General features: G+C 43.5%; 1 protein-coding gene across 1 annotated transcript; it reads right to left on the bottom strand.

Moving 5' to 3' along the window:
- Window positions 1-396: 396 nt before the first annotated feature.
- Window positions 397-21,667, bottom strand: mpp4b (MAGUK p55 scaffold protein 4b). Its single transcript, XM_015946626.3, has 22 exons — window positions 20,120-21,667; window positions 16,659-16,782; window positions 16,463-16,584; window positions 14,876-14,953; window positions 14,718-14,801; window positions 14,494-14,625; window positions 12,631-12,712; window positions 12,476-12,561; window positions 9,832-9,906; window positions 9,468-9,664; window positions 9,156-9,214; window positions 9,063-9,080; window positions 8,944-8,985; window positions 8,840-8,860; window positions 8,695-8,709; window positions 6,571-6,612; window positions 6,313-6,486; window positions 6,123-6,203; window positions 5,375-5,468; window positions 5,181-5,289; window positions 4,954-5,088; window positions 397-1,015 (listed from the first exon to the last, which is right to left on the bottom strand). The coding sequence occupies exons 2-22, from the start codon at window positions 16,714-16,716 to the stop codon at window positions 824-826; spliced, it is 1,896 nt and encodes a 631-aa protein (XP_015802112.3). The 5' UTR covers window positions 16,717-16,782; window positions 20,120-21,667; the 3' UTR covers window positions 397-823.
- Between the last annotated feature and the right edge of the window lie 204 nt (window positions 21,668-21,871).

The following is a 21,871-nucleotide window of genomic DNA, read 5'->3' as shown; positions in this document are numbered from 1 at the left end:
GAAGTATTGTCCTCAGTTTGGTCTAAATTTTGCCTAAAATGTTTTATTTTGTAATTGTGTTATTTGTTTACATTTTTTCCCCCTTTAGTCTTGTATTCTAAAGTATTCTTTCATAATAAAATGGAAGTTTAGACAAGTAAAACATTTAGATTTTTGCAGACTAGAGCTGTTTTAAGGCTGGATAAATATTTTGTAACTGCCCTCACTCATACTAGCATTAGCTAATCAGTCCATTTCTGGACTAATACATTTATCCCTTCGGAGGTTGTTCAAAGAATCATTAGTATATCTAAATGATCCCTTTAAGACACAAAATATAAACAGAACATGTATTATTTTCATCAGAAATTTTAACAGATGCAATAATATATTCCAGTCTAAAGTAAAACACAAATGTGAACAATAGAAACACTTTATTTCTTAGAGTCGCTTAGAAAACCAAATCATAATAATAGCAGGTGTGCAAATAGGAATGAAATGGGTACGAGTAAAAATGAAATGAAAATGAATTTGGTTTTGTGAAAATTAAAGCTACACCGAGAATTGAGACAATTTAATTAAATTCAAACACAGAACATTTTTCCTACCGCCTTGACAAGAATAAAGTCATAAGACATTGACAGACTCTGACACAGTTTCAGGGATTTCTTAGGGCTTCAGTCCAATCTTTGTGTTATCTTCTGGGATTTAAGCGACTTAACAAGCAGAAACCAGATTTCAACAAACACGCATCAGAGTATTTACACTTTTTGTGCCCTCAAACCTCCAGCCGCAGATCTTTCGTGTTTGGATTTCTATCTGTGCCTTGTCCTGCTTCCTGCTCTCACGATTCTGCAGTGGGTCGTATCCAGCTGGCAGGAACCCACTGCGGCTCATCCTGAGACCTCCTCACCGCCGTCAGCAGCTGGACACAGGAATCCTGCAGTTCATCATTGATGATCACCTGATCAAAGTACTGCCTGTACTGTGACTCCATCTTCCGGGCTGCTTCCTCCATCTCCTGGAAGTCTTCATCCTATTCAAGGAAACCCAAAACAAAAATGATTCCAGTTTCAAATGAACAGTATCACAGTGTTTTTTATTAAGATCACATGTTGATTTTCTTTTACAGCCTTCCCCGCCACGAGTCAAGATGGGTGAGTCCATGAATGTTAGGTGACTGTGTGAGGTAGATAGTTCAGCCTTTTCTGAACCAAGCACTTTCCCATCAGTTTATGCAGATAGTATTACCTATGTTCAGCCTGTATGTTAAACCAACCAATTGTTATCAGAAATAATAATAAAAAATGTTTTTCAGTGAAGCTGACCTTTAATGGTGAGGAAAAATCTAATTTGGGGGTAAAACAATGACAGCTCGTTTTAACACAGAATAATGTCAGTTCATCCAGCCATTTTCCTCCGCTCATCCGGGGTCTAACCCAGCAGCCTAAGCTTCCCTTTTCCCAGCCACTTGGGCCAGCTCTTCTGAGGGAATCCTCACCTCAACTGGCTCCTCTCAATGTGGAGGAGCAGCAGATCTACTCCAAGCTCCTCCCAGATGACCAGATTCCCTAAGTAGCCCCCACAGGACCCCCCGAAGGACATGGTTGATCGCCTTCTCCAAATCCACAAAACACATGTAGATTGGTTAGGAGAACTCCCACGCACCCTCCAGGACCCTGTAAGAGTAAAGTGCTGGTCCAGTGTTCCACGGCCAGAACGAAAACAACATTTCTCCTCCTTAATCCAAGATTCAACTATCCAATGGACCATCCTCTCCAGAACCACTGAATAGACCTTACCAGGGAGGCTCACGAGTGTGATCCCGCTGTAGTTGGAACACACCCTACCCATTGTGAAAAGGGGGACCACCACCCCATTCTGCCAATCCAGTGGAACTGCCCTTGATTTCCAGATGTGCAGAGCCGTGTCAGCCAACGCAGCTCTACAACATCCAGTGCCTTAAGGAACTCCGTGCGGATCTCATCCATCCCTGGAGCCTTGCCACCGAGGAGCTTTTTGACCACCTCATTGACCTCAGCACCAGATGTTGGAGAGTCCAATCCAAAATCCTCACACACTGCTTCATCACTGGAAGATGTGCCGGTGGGACTGAGGAGGTGTTCGAAGTACTCCGCCCATCTACGTATTGTCGTGAGGTCTCGATGGCAATAATCAGATCAAACAATGTTGCTCTGTTTCCGTGATTTTTGTTGTGCTCATCGTGCCCACTTTGGTGTTTTCGGTGACGTCTCAAAAGCAAAAACGCTAAATGGTGAAAGGAACCAAAAAATATAGAAGCTTTTACCATTAACAAACACACAAAGAGTTCTTAACTGGGCATGTAGCCAGAGCAAACATTTCCCCAAGCAGCTCGTTACCCACAGCTGTGTTCAATCAGAAAAAGCTTGAAAGAGCTGGGCTCAAGCTCCTGTCCCATCAGCAAGCACAAAAGTAACTGACATCTGACTAACTTAGGCCCTGTCCATACGTAGCCGGGGATCTGCCAAAACGTAGATATTTTTCTACGTTTTGGCCTGTCATCCACACGAAAACGGAGTTTTTTCACACGAAAACGGATCTTTTTAAAAACTCCGGCCAAAGTGAAGGTCTGCGTTTTCTCCGTTTTGGGTGTCTGCGTGTGGACAGACAAAACCGGAGTTTTAAGGTCCGCAACGTCACTTTCCGCGACAAAAAAATCCTGACATCACGCGTGCAACCTGTGTTTACACTAGCCGACAGCATGGATGCCCTCAGAGCTGCGCTCGCTTTAGCAATTGTCCAAGCGCTTTTTGCTTATTTGTTTTTGCAAGCGGAATTACTGCTCCTTGCGGAAGACCACAGACGAAGGACGAGGTTAAGAACGGGGGAAGTACTGCCGCCTACAGGTCTGGCATGTCCTTAACAACGTATTTATCCAGGTACATGTGGACAGTTTTTTAAACTAGCACCCTCCCTGCACCTGTCCCCCTCTCTACTGTCTACTCCTTGTTCCCTCCTCTCCATGATTGATGTCAAGTTGTTGTTATTGTTGTTGTTAGCCTCAAGGGCAACATGCCGATTATCACTTCTAAGTCGCTTTGGACAAAAGCGTCTGCTAAATACATAAACATAAACATTTAATAAAGATATAGGCTACGCATTGCAGACAATAAAAACGTAAAGTTGGTGTCTTAATGGCTGAAACTGGATAAAAAGCAGTTACATTTTAATTTGATTTGAGATTCTAGTCACAAATAAAGTACATTTCTCTAAATGTTCTGTAATGTGATCATTATAATTTTAATGCTTCCCAATATAAAATAAACACTACTTATAAAATTATATATATACATATGCATATATATATATATATATATATATATATATATATATATATATATATATATATATATATATCATACACACACACACACACACACACACAGGGATCTTAATAAATTATATTATTTTAATGGTGTTTAAATGAGCTGTATCATTTTTTAAAACAATTTTTTTACAGAAATAAATATGTTTATGTATTTAGCAGACGCTTTTGTCCAAAGCGACTTACAAGTGATAATCGGCATGTTGCCCTTGAGGCTAACAACAACAATAACAACTTGGCATCAATCATGGAGAGGAGGGAACAAGGAGTAGACAGTAGAGAGGGGGACGGGTGCAGGGAGGGTGCTAGTTAAGAAGATGCTCTCTGAAGAGCAGGGTCTTTAGTTTTTTGAAAATTGAAAAGGAAGCCGCTGTTCTGGTAGTGCTTGGAAGGTTATTCCACATTTGTGGAACGATGCATGAGAAGAGTCTGGATTGTCCTGAGCGTGGTGTAGGCACAGCTAGCCGATGATCCTGTGATGACCGGAGCGGCTGGGCTGAGAAGTAAGCCTTTGCAAGAGGATTCAGGTAGATGGGAGCCGTACCATCTCAGACTTTGTATGCTAGTGTTAGCAATTTGAATTTGATGCGTGCTGCTAGCGGTAGCCAGTGGAGCTCAATGAACAGAGGGGTGACGTGTGCCACCATTAAAGACACCGATAACCCTGCAGTTGTAGCTCCAGCAGCCACCTCAACAATGGAGGCCCGGAACATGGCTCAGACTCAATGTCCCCGCCTCCCCTAGAACGCTTTTGAAGTTCTGTTGGAACTGGGAATTGAAGCTCCTTCTGACAGTACACTAAGCCAGATGGTCCCAGCAGACCCTCACAATACCTGCCAGGTCTGATTGGCGTCCTCCCCATCATTGAAACCAACTCACCACTAGGTAGTGGTCAGTTGACAGCTCCACTCCTCTCTTCATCCGAGTGTCCAAGACATGCGGCCGCAGATCAGAATAAATGACAACGAAGCTGATCATTGAGCTGTGGACTAAGGTATTCTGGTGCTAAGAGCACATATGGACACCTTTATGCCTGTCTACATGTCTACTGTCTACATGACCATTTGTGGCAGAACACACCTGAGGCCAATTGCCAATCAGCAGGATGTGCTTCATAAGCACAGACGCTGGAAACGAAGAGGGAGACTGAAAGGAGAGGAGAAGAGTCTGACTCTGACTCTGGGACCTGGGACAAGCGCTGGAAGTGCGTAGATGAGACCAGGAGAGCCCAATAAATAGTTGAACCTGCAAGTTGTGTGGTCTGAGTGGTGTGAGTGAGCCTGGTGTAGCTGGTGTATGGCTCCACTATTGAAGTCCCTCAGGAGAACGTCAGTTAATCTTCAGGAAAAAATTTGTTTGGTTTCATTGTTAAATAAATTTGAGCATCATCTGAATAACATCAAAGTATCTTTTACAAATCTGCCCAAGAAAGATGTTTTCTGAATAAAAATAACCGATCCCAGTACAAATCCTTGGGGTACACCTCAGGGTGTCTGAGCAGGGATCTGAGACAGACCAGTGGAAGAAGTCTAACATCTTTTTAACTAAACTACTTAAAAGAATGAAATCTGGTGTGCATGATGAAAATTTGCCTTAAGAGAGCGAACCTTGAATGGTCGGTTGACATAGTAGTTGGTGGTGATGTATGATTCCTTTCTGGTGGTTCTGAGGCACTCCAGAGAAGGAGGCTTCACGTAGATGATGAACGCCTTAAGTTCATGAGTCCTCAATGACTGTAAAGCCTATTTAATAAAAATAAAAAGTCAAAGCAATTTTTAAAATTTGGCTCGATGATATTATTCTAGTCCTAAAACTAGTCTGCGTTGGGACTCACATTCGGTTCAACGTCAATAACGCAGATCTTTCCGTTGTTCAGGACTTCTTTCACAGCATCAACGCTGGTCCCATAAAGACTCCCTTTGTACTCACCATACTCCAGGAACCTGGTGGAGATACTTGTTATTTTCATGAAACTAGCAGATTCTAATTGACTTAATCTTTCAAAACTGAACCTGTAAAAACCAGCACCTGTTGTTGTAGATCATGTTGTCGAAACTCTCCCGGCTAGTGAAGTAATATTCTCGACCAAACTCCTCATAACCTCTGGGAGCTCTTGTGGTGTCTAGTTTGTTTTATTAAAAGAAAAACACATTATTGTCCAGAGGTGTGACCAAGTCACTGTTTTGCAAGTCACAAGTAAGTCAAGTCTTTCCAGACAAGTCTCAAGTCAAGTCCAAGTCAAAGACAAACAAGTCCATATCGAGTCCAAAGTCAGTGATATGGAAGTGCAGGCCAAGTCCAAATCCTTATCTTTGAATTTTCAAGTCATAATCAAGTCATCTGTCCAACTTCAATTTTATGATAATACATTGCAGAATTAAAGCTTCTTAAAGCTTCATTTATTTGCTCAAACAAGCAGAAAGTGCAACTGAAACTGATCATAAACAAACTGCTGCTGCATTTAGAGAACCTAGACTGATTTGTGTCCATGTTGTGCCACTTTTGTGCTAAAATATCAAATATGCTCAAGTCATCATCAAGTCAACAGATGCAAGTCGATTCAAGTAGCAAGTCATTGGCATTCAAGTCCAAGTCGTAAGTCTTTACAGAGTTTATCAAGTCTAGTCAGAAGTGATTAAAATAATGACTCGAGTTTGACTCAAGTCCAAGTCATGTGACTCGAGTCCACACCTCTGTTATTTTCTAAGCATCACTAAATTGGAGACATCTTCTGACTTCAGTGTAAAAGTTATAAAACTTTCAGACTTGTACGTACGAGGTACGGCTCCCTGGAAAATGTTTGGGTTCATCTCAATCAAGCGTCTTCGAAGTTCATTCACACCCACACCAGATGGACCTGATGAATGGAGCAATTGTTTCTTAGTTTTTCATTTTTCAAATAGGAAAACACTCAGAAAGAGCTAGAGTCCTTGTTTACAGCTACAACTATGAGTCTCGATCAATACCTAAGAGGGCAATAAGGCGATGCATGTCCTCTGGGTGGCGCTGGTACCGCACCACCTCTTCAAACGGGTTGTTGAGCGAACTGCAGCAGCTACTGGGACAGCGGGTGTGACAGGACAGCTGGGTGGTGCTGACAGAGCGCCGCCGACACAAACGCATGCTGCGCCTGAAGCCCGCTGATGGTGGAATAAAATGGAACTAAAGGTCAAGTAATCAGGAAACGAACAGATTAAAGCTTGTTTATGAGTTCAGAAATTTACCCAGATACATTCCTTCAATGTTGCTGCTGAAGTCATCCTCCTCTGCAGGGATAAAACCAGGAGTGAAAAACGGAAAAACAAATGGTTAAGACATAGGGTGATGATATAGAAAAGGTTAAAGATAAAATTCACCAAAAAATTCATTACATTCAAAAATATTTTTCCAAATAATAATAATTTCTGACGTTCTGTAACCTCTGTCGGTGTTGCGCTGCTTTTTTTTGGAAACTGAATTTCCCGAAGGAACTCACCCGAGGGATTAATAAAGTTTTACCTTATCTTATCTCTTATCTTAATAATAGAGAAATGAGAAATATCCTGTAAAATAAACCGGTTAAATAAAATATGAAACGAAAATTTCATCACATTACAAGAACACAAAATGTGGGAAATTTATAAAAATAATTCCATTTTTTTGTGTGTTTCATAATAAAAGTAATGAAAACCTGATCTTGTACTCATTTCTCATTTCAATAACAAGAGAATGTATCCACTGTGCGATCAATAAAGTACGTTCTATTCTATTTCAGAAGCCTTCCAGAACAACCTCTGTTCAGAGAAACGGGGTTTATATCCACTAGGGCTGATGAGTTAGTCCGATTATAAACAAGATTTAAATTTGTTTAAAACAGCCAATCTCATTTTCTATGGTATTCATATAGTTTTATTTAATACATTTTAATCCCATCATCGGTTCTCTTTCTTAGCTGATGCTGACCCTTTGCACCGACGTCATGGGTCCACCATGCTGGACGGCAAAAGCATGTAAACAGTGAGCGACACGATTACTAAACAAAGGGAAAAGTAGAGCCTGAAATTGTTTTTGCGATCAAAACAAAGACAAAACTCCTCCAGCATTCCTTCAACTAGTTCATGCCCAGTTCAGTTATCAGAAGAAGTAGCGCATCTAGCGGGGGCTCATAGAGAGCGGTGTGTTAACTAGCTTACCAACGTTAGCTTACGTTCTCTCTGCTTGCATCACCGATGTAAACATGTTGCTGACTTTGCCTAAATTCACCCCTCTGGATTTATAACATTATGTTATAAACAGCGTTTCACTTTACACCAAAGCTGATTTTTAAAAAGTCCGGATCCCTACCAGCTTCTGTTGCTGGTGGTGTTACCGGGTTCAGCTGCTGCTCTCACACCGGAATGAGAAGATCTCTGAACGCCGACGCTCATATAAATAAATAACGTAATTTCAACACACGTAACCATACATCGGAGCTTTAATATTGTTAATAATTGTCTCGCTTTACACTACAGTGGACGGAGCGCAGCCTCCGTGGTGAAATACCGATCCATCAGGATTATCAATAACTAGTATAAACACATCACATTTACCCCTGTCCCTGTCTTCCTCGTGAAATAAATGAACGTTAATCTTACCCGGCAAAAACATGTTCGCTGCAAATCTAAGGCCTGCTAGTCCGCTTGATTGATCGCTGCAGTTCATCTCCGTCCTCAGTCTCCATCAACGTTATTAAAAAGATTAAACAAGTAGAGTTTACGTCCTTGTCTCTCAGTGCAGCCAACCACGCAGCAAGCTAAAACCATTTTACTGTCAAATCAACTAAATAAAAGCAATAAAAGGCTACAAACTGGCTTGTTTTGACTAGCTTCACTGGAGTTTCTATGGGTGTAAACTGTCTTTTTGCCGTCCATCATGGCGAAGGGGGTGGTCACATGAGTGGCGTGTCGTCACGTGCAAAGGGTCAATAGTATGAGCTATAAGCCCCACCCCTACAACGGGACAATATCCTGATTAATGGCATAGAAAATACACCTCAGGTCATTTCTCCCAGGAGTTGAGTCCTGCAGTCGGCTGTTGGTCATTTTTTCTAGCTGAAGCTGAAATTTGTAATTTGATGCTTAAAATAACATATTCAGGTGAGTAGGAGGGGCATCCTGAACTTACTTCACCTTTCACCAACAATATATACATATATACGGTGATGACAGGAACTCTGGGTAGCCACGGCAACCCTAAGCATCTTACTGTTTAACGCCAAAGATATACTTATGAACACAGACAATTTATTTTGAGTTACAATTAAATAGCATTTCTACTTTTTTTTACTCCCGTCAGGCAGATGGCATTACACATTAATGAATTATTCTCACCTTCTATGAGCTCCTCTGATGTTTTCCCATCACAAAACATTCAGATTTGGGGGAAAAAAAAAAACGTTTTCCATGAAGGACCAAAGATAATGTAATCAGTCGGTTTCAGTCACAAAACAGAAGAACTCAGTAAAAACTTACCTACCAGATTCAAACGCCTCCTCGTCTGTCCCAATAAACAGAAAACAGGATTTTAGACCCCCCCCAAAACTAAGAGTGTAGCAAATTACTCGGAATATTAAAGTTTACCTGCTTCGACACATTTATCATCAATGGCAATCATGTCGTCCTCTGTTGGATGATAACAAAACAGGTCAAATCTTTAAACCTGAAAGAGCTGATCTCTTTTCAGCTTGTTTCCTTCTTACCTTCATCGACGGTGCTCACTGTGAAGCAAACAAAAGATGAAAGTCAGAAAAGTCGTTGGGAGGTTTTTAAAGGTCAGTGAGAGAGGAACTCACGGGTCTGGGTGCAGGCATGAGGCTGGTAGGGCTGAGACCACCAGAACTCCCTCTGCTTCCTGTTACAACAACAGAGCTGAAAATGTCCTAAAAACCAAAGCTATCATAGTTTATAGAAAATCAAACATCTCTAACATTTAAAGATTTAACATTTATGCACGTCTTGTTTCTGTTTAAACAAAGCTCATTTATATTATAAGACAAAAATCTGGTTTTACCCCAAACTGTTCAAATCATAGGTTTAGTTCTCAAAAAGAAGAAAGTCTTATAGAGGCAGTGATTTCATGCATCAAATAAAGTGTTTGATCAGACCGCTTGAGCAGGTTTGTGGAGGGGATGAGTCCAGCACAGGCCGAGTTACTCTGTAGTTTCTTGGCCTGCCACCAGAGGGTGTCGGTCTGGTCAACGATCTCTAAGATGTCCCCCCTCCTGAAGCTCATCCCAGCATCTACGCAGGGGATGGAGGGGTCCTGCTGGGGGCTGTAGTCAGTCATGGCCCGAACATACAGCTGAAACGACACGGGTGTGAGGGGTTAGAAGGTGTGTGTGTGTGTGTATGTGTATGTGTATGTGTGTGTGTGTGTGTGTGTGTGTGTGTGTGTGTGTGTGTGTGTGTGTGTGTGTGTGTGTGTGTGTGTGTGTGTGTGTGTGTGTGTGTGTGTGAGATAGTGCTTACCATGGTCTGGTTGTGGACAGGTCTCTCTGTGATGGGAATCACCTTAAACATGATGGTTCCATGAGAGCAAGCTTGCTGATTGGACACAAAAATTATCAAAAACAAACCTTAAATGTAATCATCCACATTAGAACATAAACTTGTGTTTTTCTATAAGACGGGTGATTGTAAAGGCTTGGTTTAAAGTGACAATGTGCAGTTTTTACCATTAATCTCTGGAAATATCCATCAAGATGTTGTTGTAAATGAATTAAAGATGCCCAGTCGATGAAAAATATTGGCAGTTTCATAACATATAACCATAGAAATCTGTTCTAAAACACATGAAATGCGGGTCTAAGTCTCTGGGTGACGCCATATTGGACGCCATATTTCCTTCTACAGAAGCCCATGAGGGCAAAATGCATTTACCGATTTGTGGCTAATGATCACAAAACTTTCACCATAAATAAACATTGTTGTTTTAGACATTTACCTCCACTTGTTGCCTGTGATGAAAGGGAGTCTGATGTGCTTGTTATTTTGCTGGAGGTTGCACTCTCAGAGATTTTTGACCCTAATGGCCATCCGTCGGCAAGGCCTTACTTGAACACAAACGTAATGCTTGCTTGCAATCATTTAAGCATGTACTGCCCCCTATGGCCAGGGAAAATACCAGGGATGAGCGAGTACACCACTATCTGTATCTGTATCTGTTCAACCAACTAAATTGTCTGTATCTGTACTTGGAATGGGCGTGGCATACCCGGAAGTGGGCGTGGTTTAACCAGAAGTGGGTGTGGTTTACATCAATATATTATTTTAAGTCTGAAATTGATAAGGACTGATCAGAAGTTGATATGTGTATTGTTTATTTGAAAACTATTTACAGAGCAGCCTTAGAATTGAGATTAAATATTTTTGATCACAATAGTAAAGGAACTATTTCAGAACAAGTGTTTCAATAAAATCAGAACATTAATATTTAAGTGCATGGATTAATACATCTGAGCTCATGCAGTAGGAACTAGGAAATATGAAATGCTAGAACCAGACACAACTTTATATATATTTTTTAATTTTAATTTGATTAAACTGATTTTTTTCTTAACGTTCTTGGCATTTTCCCACACAAAGTTAAACAAAACAATGTTGATTAAGGTGTGTGTGTGTGAGAGAGAGAGAGAGATAGAGAGGGAGAGAGGGAGAGAGAGGGAGTTAAAAAAAATTAAAAAAAAACCCGACCGGAGCGGAGGTAGTAACACAGCACGTCAGCTCTGTCTTGTCAAATGCACCACATAAGTTACGAAAAAAGTAACTTTAAATATTCAACCTAAAAAGAGGCGAGCTGAAGAAAACCTAGGGAAAACTGAAGAAACATGAGCAACAGTGAAGCAATCACAGCGAGATCCGTTACTGTCTGTGTGTGTGCGTGGATAAGACGGATGGACTGCGCTCCCGGCCGGCTGCAGTTTTGTGTGTAGGGAGGGGCGGGCGCTCTATTTGACTAGCCAATCACAGAGCATGAAGACAGCCAGTTACCCAATGAGGATTTTCCTTCAGCACGATTACAGATATTTATAGCTTTACTCGTTTCATGCTCGTATTCATCAAAAATGCTTTATCCGTACCGGATACTCGTCTGAAACGAGTATCCGGCTCATCCCTATAAAATACACATTGTCACTTTAACTATTAGAAGAACTAACAGTGTTTTTTTTTTTAGGTATAAGAGAATCTAATTCGTTAATGTTCCCATCGTTGCAACGCAGTTATCGTTACTGGGCGTGGAAAGTGGTGCATTACTACAATGTGGTAGGATAAAGTATAGCGCTGTCAGGCTTTCTGATGGCCACACTAGTGTTGGACGCAAATGAAATGGCTCTTAGAGCCGATCGGAGCCGGCTCCTTCTTGGAGGAGCTCAAGTGAGTGACATCAGGTGTACCAGCACCCCCCATCCTACCCTGAGCTGGTGTTACAAACGACAAAAATGAAGACACAGTGCCAAACACATCAGGGTGGCCTTTTTAACATTTATCAGGCAGACAGGATATGTATTCCAGATATCTATAATTCTATGATTCCTACTAGGAATGAACATTCCGGATATCCATGAGAGCATTCTTACTGAATGAATTTTTCAGATATCTGACATGTTCATTCGAGATGATAAAAGTCATTCAGTTATAAAAATCTTTGGCGTTATCAATGTTATAGAACATAACTGCGTTATAAAACATAAAAGTAACATTACAGTTACTTTGCTAGGTAACTAAACACCTTTACAATGTGTTAACTGAGTAACTTAACTCCTCGCTGTGCGTTTGTCTTTTTAACACCTTAATCTGTCAGCTGAAATGTCTCCCCAGCCTTCATTAGAATCTACAGGAGTGATTCATCACTAGATCAAACAACTCTGCTGTGTTCCTGATCTAAAACATGCAGGAAACGTGCTGGAAGCAGACTGCAGCGCCATTTATGTCAGCTTCGCAACAGAACGGCCCGTCACTCTGAAGTTGCAAGTGCAATATTCCAACCACGAGAGACGATAGGGGCTGGGTGACCTTTCATTAACTCTGTAAATGGTGATTTTACTTACTGGCTCAAGAAAATGATTTAAACATATGAAAAAGTTGGATAATATGGCTTCAAATAGAAACTCACCACTACTTGGATGACTTGCTCAGGCTCCATCCCGTCCACACAAAACCCGTTCACCTCTATGACGCGGTCCCCCGCATGGAGCAGACCTGAACACATAAATAAAAAGTTAGGACTTCCAAAACTTTATAGAGTTAAAGTTAGCTTAGTGTCCTCACCGCTCCGTTCAGCCAGCCCTCCGTGGATCACACGAGCTACAAAAATCTCTCCTGTGATCTCGTTTCTCTTTATAGTCGCTCCCTGGAACAGAAAAGCTGACATCATCACGATGTTGAACCAGAAACACGGTTTTATTTCGGTCAAGGCCCAAAAACACAGAACAACTAAGGGATGAGTTCTGGTGGAGGTCCTGACCAAATATGGAGGCACTCTGAGGGGAAATGGAAGAACGTTTTGGAGAATGTATTCCACAAATGGAAAGTTCTGGACAAATGGAAGCACAGAAACAAAAGATGTCAGTGAGAGTGAACATAAATATCTGAAGATCTCACTGTGAGGCCACTCGTTGTCTTCGTTTCTTCTTTTTCTTCTTTTTCCTCTGGTTTGATCGCCCTCCCTTCACAGAGCTCAGCTCATCCAGAACTCCATTTGTGATCGGCCCTGGGGAGAAGTTCTGTTTTTTCTGTTGAAGAGGAGCACGATTTGTTTCCACCTTGGACTGAGGAGATCCATGGGAGGATCCAGAGAGACTGCGAATGGTCTGAGAGGTGGAGGGGGCTTCCAGGGAGCTACTGCTGCTGGAGGAGGAGGAACATCTAGACCGATCAGCACCTGAACAACTCCCTCTGTTGATCTCAGTCCTGGAGGAGGTGAGGAGTGACTGCAGACGGTCTACGCCCTGAGTCAGGAGAACTAGAGACTGTACAGTCTCTGTCATGAGCTCCGTGGCAGCTGCCATGTTCTCTCCGAGGGCTCTGATGTCTTTGGTGCTGGTCTCCAAGGAGCTGGCAGCCAGCTGCACTGTGGTCCTCAACTCATCCAGACTCTCCTGCTTAGAGAGCTCTGTGAGGTTCTCCTCCAGTAGCCAGCGTGGGCGCATGGGGCTCGGAGGGGCGGTGTGGATGTGGGGACTCGGAGGAAGTCCTGGTTGGAGGTAATCTGTGACGTTGGGATAGAAGGGATGTGACAGAGTGCTGGTGGACGGTCCGGGCTGAGCTGCACCGTCCAGCCCATCTTCAAGAAAAGAAACATCATTAATCCGTATGAGGAGAGGAGAGGATGGAGTGATGAATGAAGAGTGATCGATGAAAGAGGAGAGATGAGGAAGACTCAAGACTTCCCTGGCCTTCTGAAGATCTTTTCTTACCCATCCCAGAGCCATAGATGGTGGGCGTGGAGGACGTGGAGCAGATCAGATCAGAGTAACAGAGTCGACCGCGACTCATCGGGCTGCGACAGCCCGACCTGCACCGACTGGTCGGCTGGAAGCCGCTCTGTCGGACCTCACAAGACGATAACTGCTGCCTCCTCTCCACGGCGGGACTCTGCACCACGTCTGAGTGAAAACTCCAGGCTGAACCAGGCCCTGATCTGAAGCTTCTCATACGGGAAGCAAAAGGTGACCCGCAGCACTGTGAGACAACAGAATCACTGAACAGGTTCAGAGCTAATCAGAAAGAACCTTTTAAAAAAATCCATAAAAGCCTTGAGAACAAAACAACATGCAGCAGAAGGATTGTGGATCACAGATGTAGAAGATAAAAAACATCCGAAACATGAACATAGAAATATATAAATATACTGGTTATGAGTAATTGGAAAGGTCCAACATCTAGTCTCAGAAGGTCTAGCCACATCTGTATTAAAAGATCGTCCGTCCGTCTGACCATCCATCAACCTTTGTTGTGTGATTGCTGGGTGAACTGACCCAAACTGATTAAATCATCGTCTCAGTATGATGATATCATCACCAAGATGATAACTCAATTCATAATTATTATTCAGGATGGACATTTAGTTATTCCGTAATTAAATAGTGTTCAGAATAATGATTTTGTGTATTAATCGCCGGTCTCACTTACCAGAGGCTGGTTGTTCTTCACCAGACAGACGATCCGAGTCGCCTCCTCGTCCTCTGGAAGCTCTTCGGGAATCGGAGGCAGAACGGGATCGTAGTCCTTCTGGGCCACTGTGTCATGAGCTGACAGGAGGGCCTAGAACATGCAGTGCGATGAGTCAGCATTAGGGTTTTAAGAATAAACTTAATTTACTTTAAGATTCTTGTCTTCCACTGTCATCATCTGACCTGCAGGTGAGGCTGACGCAGCAGGCAGTAGAGCTCCTTGGCCTCTTCGGAGCAGCAGGGCACCGACCTGATGTCTATCAGCAGCTACACACCAAACAAACCACACAATCAGTGTGTGAAAACACACAAACACAGGGAGTAAAGCCATTAAAAAGGACCTGAAGGGACATTCCTGAGGCGTAATCTAGAACTGGAGCTGGAGACTCTCTCAGGTGCCTCTGAAGACACTCGTACACCTGAAAACATCAAATTATTACAACTTCAATCACTTTTATGGTTTCATGACAAAAACAAAAGTATTTAGCACCGCCAACGTGATTCCCAATCAAAGATCCAGTACTGTAGAAATGTGATATCTTTAGAAGGGGGCACAGTGCGTTGATTCTGAGATCTTTTAACCTGCTTCGTGTTCAGACACGGAAACACGTAAGGAGGAAAAATACTTTTACCAAATCTTGCTTGGTTCACCTCTCACCTCTCTGGTCACACACAATTTGTTCAACTGAAATCCTATAAATCCACCGTCTTCCTTGTTTCTTGCTGGTATGCCGCAGGGCTCTGTCCTAGGGCGCCATCTTTTCATAATTTCCCTTCTTCTGCTAGGCCACGCTTTTTGGAAACACAACAACCATTTTCATTGCTACGCCAATGACACCCATCTCTACCTCTCTACAAAACCCTCACTTTCACCATCCTCCATACCGCCTGTCTTCAAGAAAGTCATTGCTTCTAAAACTGAAAAGTTCTAAAAATAAGTTTCCCCATCTCTTTTGGCAGCGCAGCAGTTGTGTTAAGAGCCTGGGTGTCATCTTCAACAGTTCACCATTTTTTCAATCTCATATCAGTAATATTACCGGGTCTGCTAATTTTCATTTACGTAAGATTTTCCGTCTCTGTCCGTCTCTTACTTCGCTCGCCACTGCCATCCTCGTCCACAGCCTTGCTATTTCTGTGTTTAGAGTCCAGATATCTACCTCAACTCACTTCTCTTTGGTCTCTCCAGGTAATCCCTTCAGAAACTGCCAACTTCTATATAACGCTGATGCATGCGTTATCAATAGGACTCCTACCTGTCAGCATTTCACCCCCATTCTGCAACAACTCTGCTTCTCAACAGAGAATTCATTTCAAAATTCTCCTCATGACTTTCAAAGCTCGTCATAACGTGGCTCCATCTTATACACTGTATCTGATCTCATTCACGTAGTCACTCCTGCCCGCTCTTTTTGCTCTGCTTCTGCTCCTCAACTTTCAGCTCCCCCCACTTGCCTCGTCCCTATGGGGAGTGGAGCATTCAGTTGCACTGCTCCCCACTTCTGGAATTCTCTCCCCCGCTGACCTCCATGCCACTCATTCTCTCTCAATTTTTAAATTAAAATTCAAAACCCACCTGTTCAGAAAAACAACCGTGTTTTAAATGTTTATGTTGTTCTTGGTCCATTTTATCTGCCTTGTTGTAAAGTGTCCTTGGGTTTCTTGAGGTATTATTATGCAAAAAGATTAAACTAAAACGATGGGACTGAAATGTGTCTAAAAGATCCAACTTAAAACATGTTATTTGCAGAATTTAACATTTTGACAAAAGTGGTTCATCCCTTGAGTGAGGGAAACCTTTAGTACAGAAAATCAGTGAAACGGCGACAATAGATCAAAGAAAGGCCTTCAGAAAGTGGAGAAGTGTTATTTAAGACCAGTTTTCTGTTTCACAAGGTGCTCATTGTTGGGAGGAAAATACGTTTTCAGACCTTGAGGAGCGACTGCAGCCAAGAGGAGGTCAGCAGGCTGTGGAGTACCTCTGCTCCGTCGATATCCTGGCCGACTGAACGCCTCACCTCCTCGATCACATCAGACAGGATCTGACGAAGACCTGCAGCACAAAAACCTTTGAGTCAGGTTGAAACCAAGCAGAATGTTATCCATGCAACATGAAATCCTTCTCACCTTGCTCTCCAAGCTCTAAGTGAGGGTTTAACACCTGAGCCTCCACCGCCTGCCTCATGATCGCTGGACCCTCCACCTCTGATCCCGACCACCTGTTCACCACTCACCAGGAGGGTCAGTAAACCTGGAGATTAACGGATTTACATCAGAGGGACGGAAGGATACGAGACAAAATCACTCCAGCTTTGTGTTTCTCATTCATTTTATGTCTTCTCTTGTTCAGCAAGTAGAACTTTAGCAAAAACTATCCGATTAGATTTATTTACACCCACAGTCTCAAGGCAGGTAAAAATTACAACAAACTACATAATAAAGTCAAAAACTTTCTAAATTTGTTCCAAAGAATAAAAATTAAAAATTCCGTGCAGTGCAGAGGGGTTTAGTTTGCATTTTGTGTTTATCTGCTCCAGCTCTAGCCTACTCCAACTCTAACCTCTACTGAGGTGCTGCAAGACTGAGCACGGCTCACTGTTGTTACGTGTCACTCGAAGGCTTCTGAAGTGACATCAAAAGACTGTGAATGAAATGAGATTAGACTGATCAACTCTGCCAGAAGACCAGAGTAATGGTCTCAGAGTGCATCAGGAATCACCCTCCTCAGCTTCCCAGGAAAAGTACTTAAAGCAGACACTCAGAGTTTTTCTCAGAGGCACCATCTAGAGGTGGACCAAATGTATTACAACTTAAGCCCCTCTCCCCACATGCACGATTACAGCTGGAAGCAATGCTTCTTGCTCATGAACGTGTACCTCTAGCCAGCCCATAGAGATAAAGCACATTGTTTTACTACTATTACTCTCATGTTTTGCTGTTCATTCATAAAAAAGAACTGTACTTTTCCGGACTGATGTTCTGACATTTTTCCAGGGATCTGCTTTAGCCACTTCTCCAGTTTGGGGATTACTGCCCCGATGACCACGGGCACCACCGAAGTCTTCACTCTCCAGGCTTTCTCATGTTCTTCTTTGAGGTCCTGGTACTTCTCTAGTTTCTCATGTTCCTTTGTCCTGATGTTGCATCACTTGGTATCGCCACATCAACCACAAAGGCTGTCCTCTGTTGTTTGTCCACCACCTCAATGTCCGGTTGGTTCTCCATCACCATGTTGTCTTTCTGGATCTGGAAGTCCCGCAGGAGCTTGGCTCTCCGGTTCTCAACCCCCTTAGGGGGTGTTTCCCACTTTGACCTTGGGGCTTCCCATCCATACTCTGCACAGATGTTTCTGGACACGATGCCAGCCACTTGGTTGTGGCGTTCCATGTATGCTTTCCCTGCCAGCATCTTCCACCCTGCAGGTATGTGCTGGATTGTCTCATGGGCTCTTTGCATAGCCTACACCTTTGGTCTTCTCTGGTGTGGTAGGTATTGGCCTCTGTTGCTCTGGTGTTCAGGGCTTGTTCCTGTGCAGCCATGATGAGTCTCTGTGCTGTCCTTCAGACCAGCTCTTTCTAGCCATTGGTAAGATTTCTTGATATTGGCCACTTCAGCTCTCTGTCAGTGGTACATCCCATGTAGTGGTTATACCACGACGGTATTTCCAGCATCTCCTCTGTTCATCATTGTCTGAGACATTCACTGAGCACATCATCTGTTGGGGCCTTGTCCTTGATGTACTTATGGATCTTGGATGTTTCATCCTGGACAGTGGCTCTCACACTCATAGTCCTCAGTCTCCTTCCTTACAGCTAGTGTACAGTCTCAGGGTGCTGGATTTGGGATGGAACCCTCCAGGCATGCATGACTAAGAGCTTCCGTGTCTTAACATCTGTGGTCTGTGTGTCCTCCCCACACACACACACACACACACACACACACACACACACACACACACACACACACACACACACACACACACACACACACACACACACACACACACACACACACACACACACACACACACACACACACACACACACACACACACACACACACACACACACACACACACACACACACACACACACACACACACACACACACACACACACACACACACAATTATGCATCATTCTAGGTACGTCCTCAACGTGCACATGGTCTGTGATTCACATCTGTTCGTATACAGATGTCTAACACTATTGGCTAATGCTGAAAGGTGCTCTAGTCAAATTGCATGGGACTCAACGAGATGGGCTTAACAAAATAAAATTGATGTATCGGCAATATTTAAAAAATAATACAGGATAAGACTGTCACTTTTGCATATTCCTAAAGAATCATACATAATCCCTGAAAGAATTAAAACTCCAGATTGCTGCTGTAGGACAGCAGACCCAATCGTTACCACAGTTGCTGAGAGGGCCATGGGGCTTTGGTCCTCCATGTCCACTCGTGTTTTGTAGACATGGGAAAGCTTTACATCCCTACATGCACCATTTTTAAAGGCTATCCATTCTTTGTGCAACCAAAGCAAGACCATTGCCCATGTTTTTGCCAAGCTTGGTGCCGTCACTGGTTGGACTCCACCAGCATGAGCCCCCCCCCCCCCCCCCCCCCCCCCCCCGATCCTGTTAGTGGTTTTCATCTCAACAAAGGGAGGAGGGTGTATTATTTGAGAACCTCAGAACCTTATCTTGGCTGTGACAGGCTCCTCCGAGCCGGAGGTGACAGAAGTGACATTTTGCGTTGCATGTCTTGTTCAGGAGGTTTGCTGTAATGAGGGTTTTGCTCTAGTCTGTTATGGTAACGAGCGGAACCAAAATTATAAGCCTTCAATTTACCGGTCCATCTGTGTTCCGAGCTTCAGACCCCCGTAAGCATGGGATTATTAATGAAATGATAAAATATGGTAAAATGGGAAATGGCCTGTATTTGTAGTAGCGCCTTCTTAGGGTTCTACAACCCCCCAAGGCACTTTACAACATAATTGGTCATTCACACGTTGGTTGGATTGAGCTACCATGAAAACACAGCTACCCTGGGGCGCACTGACCGAGGCGAGGCTGCTGAACACAGGTGCCTCCGACCACCACCTGCAGGCAAGGCGGGCTAAGAGTCTTGCCCAAGGACACAACAGCAGCATTCTGTTAGGATGGGATCAGCCTTACAGATGAGGCAAAGATCTCCATCTTACTGTAGCTTCCCAACTCAGAAGAACGTGATGCTACAAGTGCAGCAGGATGAACTAGGAATAAGCACTCCCAGCTGTCCCAGTAGGAGGGTTAATGGGAGACTTCATGGCAGCAAACTAGAATCTCTGGTGAAACCAAAGTAACCATCAGCTGAAACTTGATGGTATCTTTGGATAATGAATGGTCTTTGCTAATTATATAAAACAGAACAACCGAGTGACCTCTTACCACCGGGATGCAGCAGGTGAGATAAACCTTCACACCTGTCCTGGAAAGAAGAGACCTGCTGGAAAGGTGTTTTAAGTAGGACCAGCTGATGGAGAAGTAAACAGGTAGATCTGAGGCCTTCCTCTAAGCTCTTCAAATAATCAACCTGAAGCACCTTACCTCCACACCGGAGGCTGTTTGAGACTGTCCAGCCCTTTGTCCACCTTCTCCGTCAGGTTCAACGTCCTCTAAAGATAGGAGGAAAAACGAGCGTGTAGTGGAACTGTTCCCATGAGGGTGGACAGAGCCGTGCGCTTTCATCGAGCAACAGAGGAACAAGAGGGAGGGTGGTAATCTCTCTCGATCCCCCTTAATCCTGGGCAAGTGAGCCGCCTGCCTCTGGCCACCGGAAACCGGTTCCGCCCTCACCGGCTGGCTGGTTGCCACCGAGCTGACAAATCTTCTTAACTCTTTCAGCTGTTAGGGGAACACAGAGAAGCAGCAGTGGAGTAACGGGGGCTAAGGTGTTCACTTAGGAGAGTCAGGAGCAGCGCTAATGTTCCTGACTGTATCTAAAATACTGCAGGAATTTGTTCAGGGTGCAAAACTTACCATGGGAGCACTGAAGGAGTCAACGTGAGCGCTCAAGGGTGGATTTTTCTATAAGTTAAAACTCAAAATTCAAACGTTTTTCTGTTAATCTGATGAAAGGTTTCCTTTACTGAACCCTGGAAGAGAAGCTATACACATGTATTTGCGGTGAAGATGAACATAAGGTCGGTGCGACCACGACAGCGGTAGAGCGGGTTGTCCAGTAATCGGAAGGTTGCAGGTTTAATGCCGGCTCCCACCACAGAATGCTGCTGTTGTGCCCTTGGCAAGACTGTTGGAGCAAGTCACCCCCAAATCCACTTTTTATTTTTTTTGCTGATAAACTTTTTAAATGAATATCTAATCGTGCTGCAGACGCATTTTGGAAATTTAGTGCATCTTAGTTGAAATTTAAATATTCTGCCTAAAACTGCCACTGTTGTGCACTCTTCAGGTAAACTCTGCGCTGCATTTGAATTCAAATCTGCCGTCGCTGTTGGCTAAGAGGTACCCTATGATGTTAGCTGGTACATTATGATGTTGCAATGTCGTCGTGAGCCTGTGCGTGTTATTTGTTAGTGGCTCCGCCCTCTTGGGTAACAGTATTTGTTACAATTTTAAAACAGGAAGTGGGAGTGGAGCAAGTAGGGTTGGGGGTGACTTGCTCTTTAACCTGGTTGGTAGGCCTCGCCTCTGCCAGTACGCCCCAGGGCAGCTCATAGATCATCCCCAGCGTGTAAATGTGTGTGTGAATGACTGATTGTAAGTGCTTCGGGGAGGGGGGTAAGAACCCTAAGAAGGTGCTGTAAGTGGGGGAGGTATTCCCAGGGGTGGCCAGCAAGGAAGAAGATAGGAAGGAAAGAGCAGAGACGCAATGACGAACCTGAAAATAACAGAACAGGAGAGAGGCTGGCAGATTTGAAAAAGTCAAAAAGCACCATTCCTGTAGAGATCCTCAAAGGTGGTCATATCATGACGTCTCCATTGGGCACATGTACCATCAGAGAGACCAGGAGGAAATAAATGGTTTAGAGTGATGGGCATGTGTTTTACAGATGGGGAAGTATATTTAAAATGATTCCTGAGTTGTGACCAAATCCCAGGATTAGTTGTGAAGTGAGGCAGATGGAGCGACAACGAAGAAGACACCAGTGCCTCTAAGGAGGTGGAGGTGCGCGACAAGCGCTCCTGCTGACACAAACGCTCACAGGAACCTAGCAAAAACGTTAACTTATGAATACGAGCAGACCAATAATAAAATAACGAGTTAGGAAAGGCTAGACCATCATCAAATTTCAATCTACACAATAAATTGTAAATAAATGCAGTTATTTCCTGAAA

The sequence above is a fragment of the Nothobranchius furzeri genome, chromosome 2 (assembly GCF_043380555.1).
Source record: "Nothobranchius furzeri strain GRZ-AD chromosome 2, NfurGRZ-RIMD1, whole genome shotgun sequence".
In the NCBI taxonomy this organism is placed as follows: Eukaryota; Metazoa; Chordata; class Actinopteri; order Cyprinodontiformes; family Nothobranchiidae; genus Nothobranchius; species Nothobranchius furzeri.
The sequence above is the reverse complement of the archived record's forward strand: the minus strand, read 5'-3'. Positions and strand labels throughout refer to the sequence as shown.

What these genes read in the sequence shown, in the direction of transcription:
- mpp4b (XM_015946626.3), bottom strand. Translation starts at nt 16,716, where the DNA reads ATGAGGCAGGCGGTGGAGGCTCAGGTGTTAAACCCTCACTTAGAGCTT. An exon ending in CTTAGAGCTTGGAGAGCAAG is followed by an intron (nt 16,585 to 16,658) that starts GTGAGAAGGATT and finishes TTTGTGCTGCAG; the next exon opens with GTCTTCGTCAGATCCTGTCT. An exon ending in CTGTCCACAACCAGACCATG is followed by an intron (nt 9,665 to 9,831) that starts GTAAGCACTATC and finishes GTGTCGTTTCAG; the next exon opens with CTGTATGTTCGGGCCATGAC.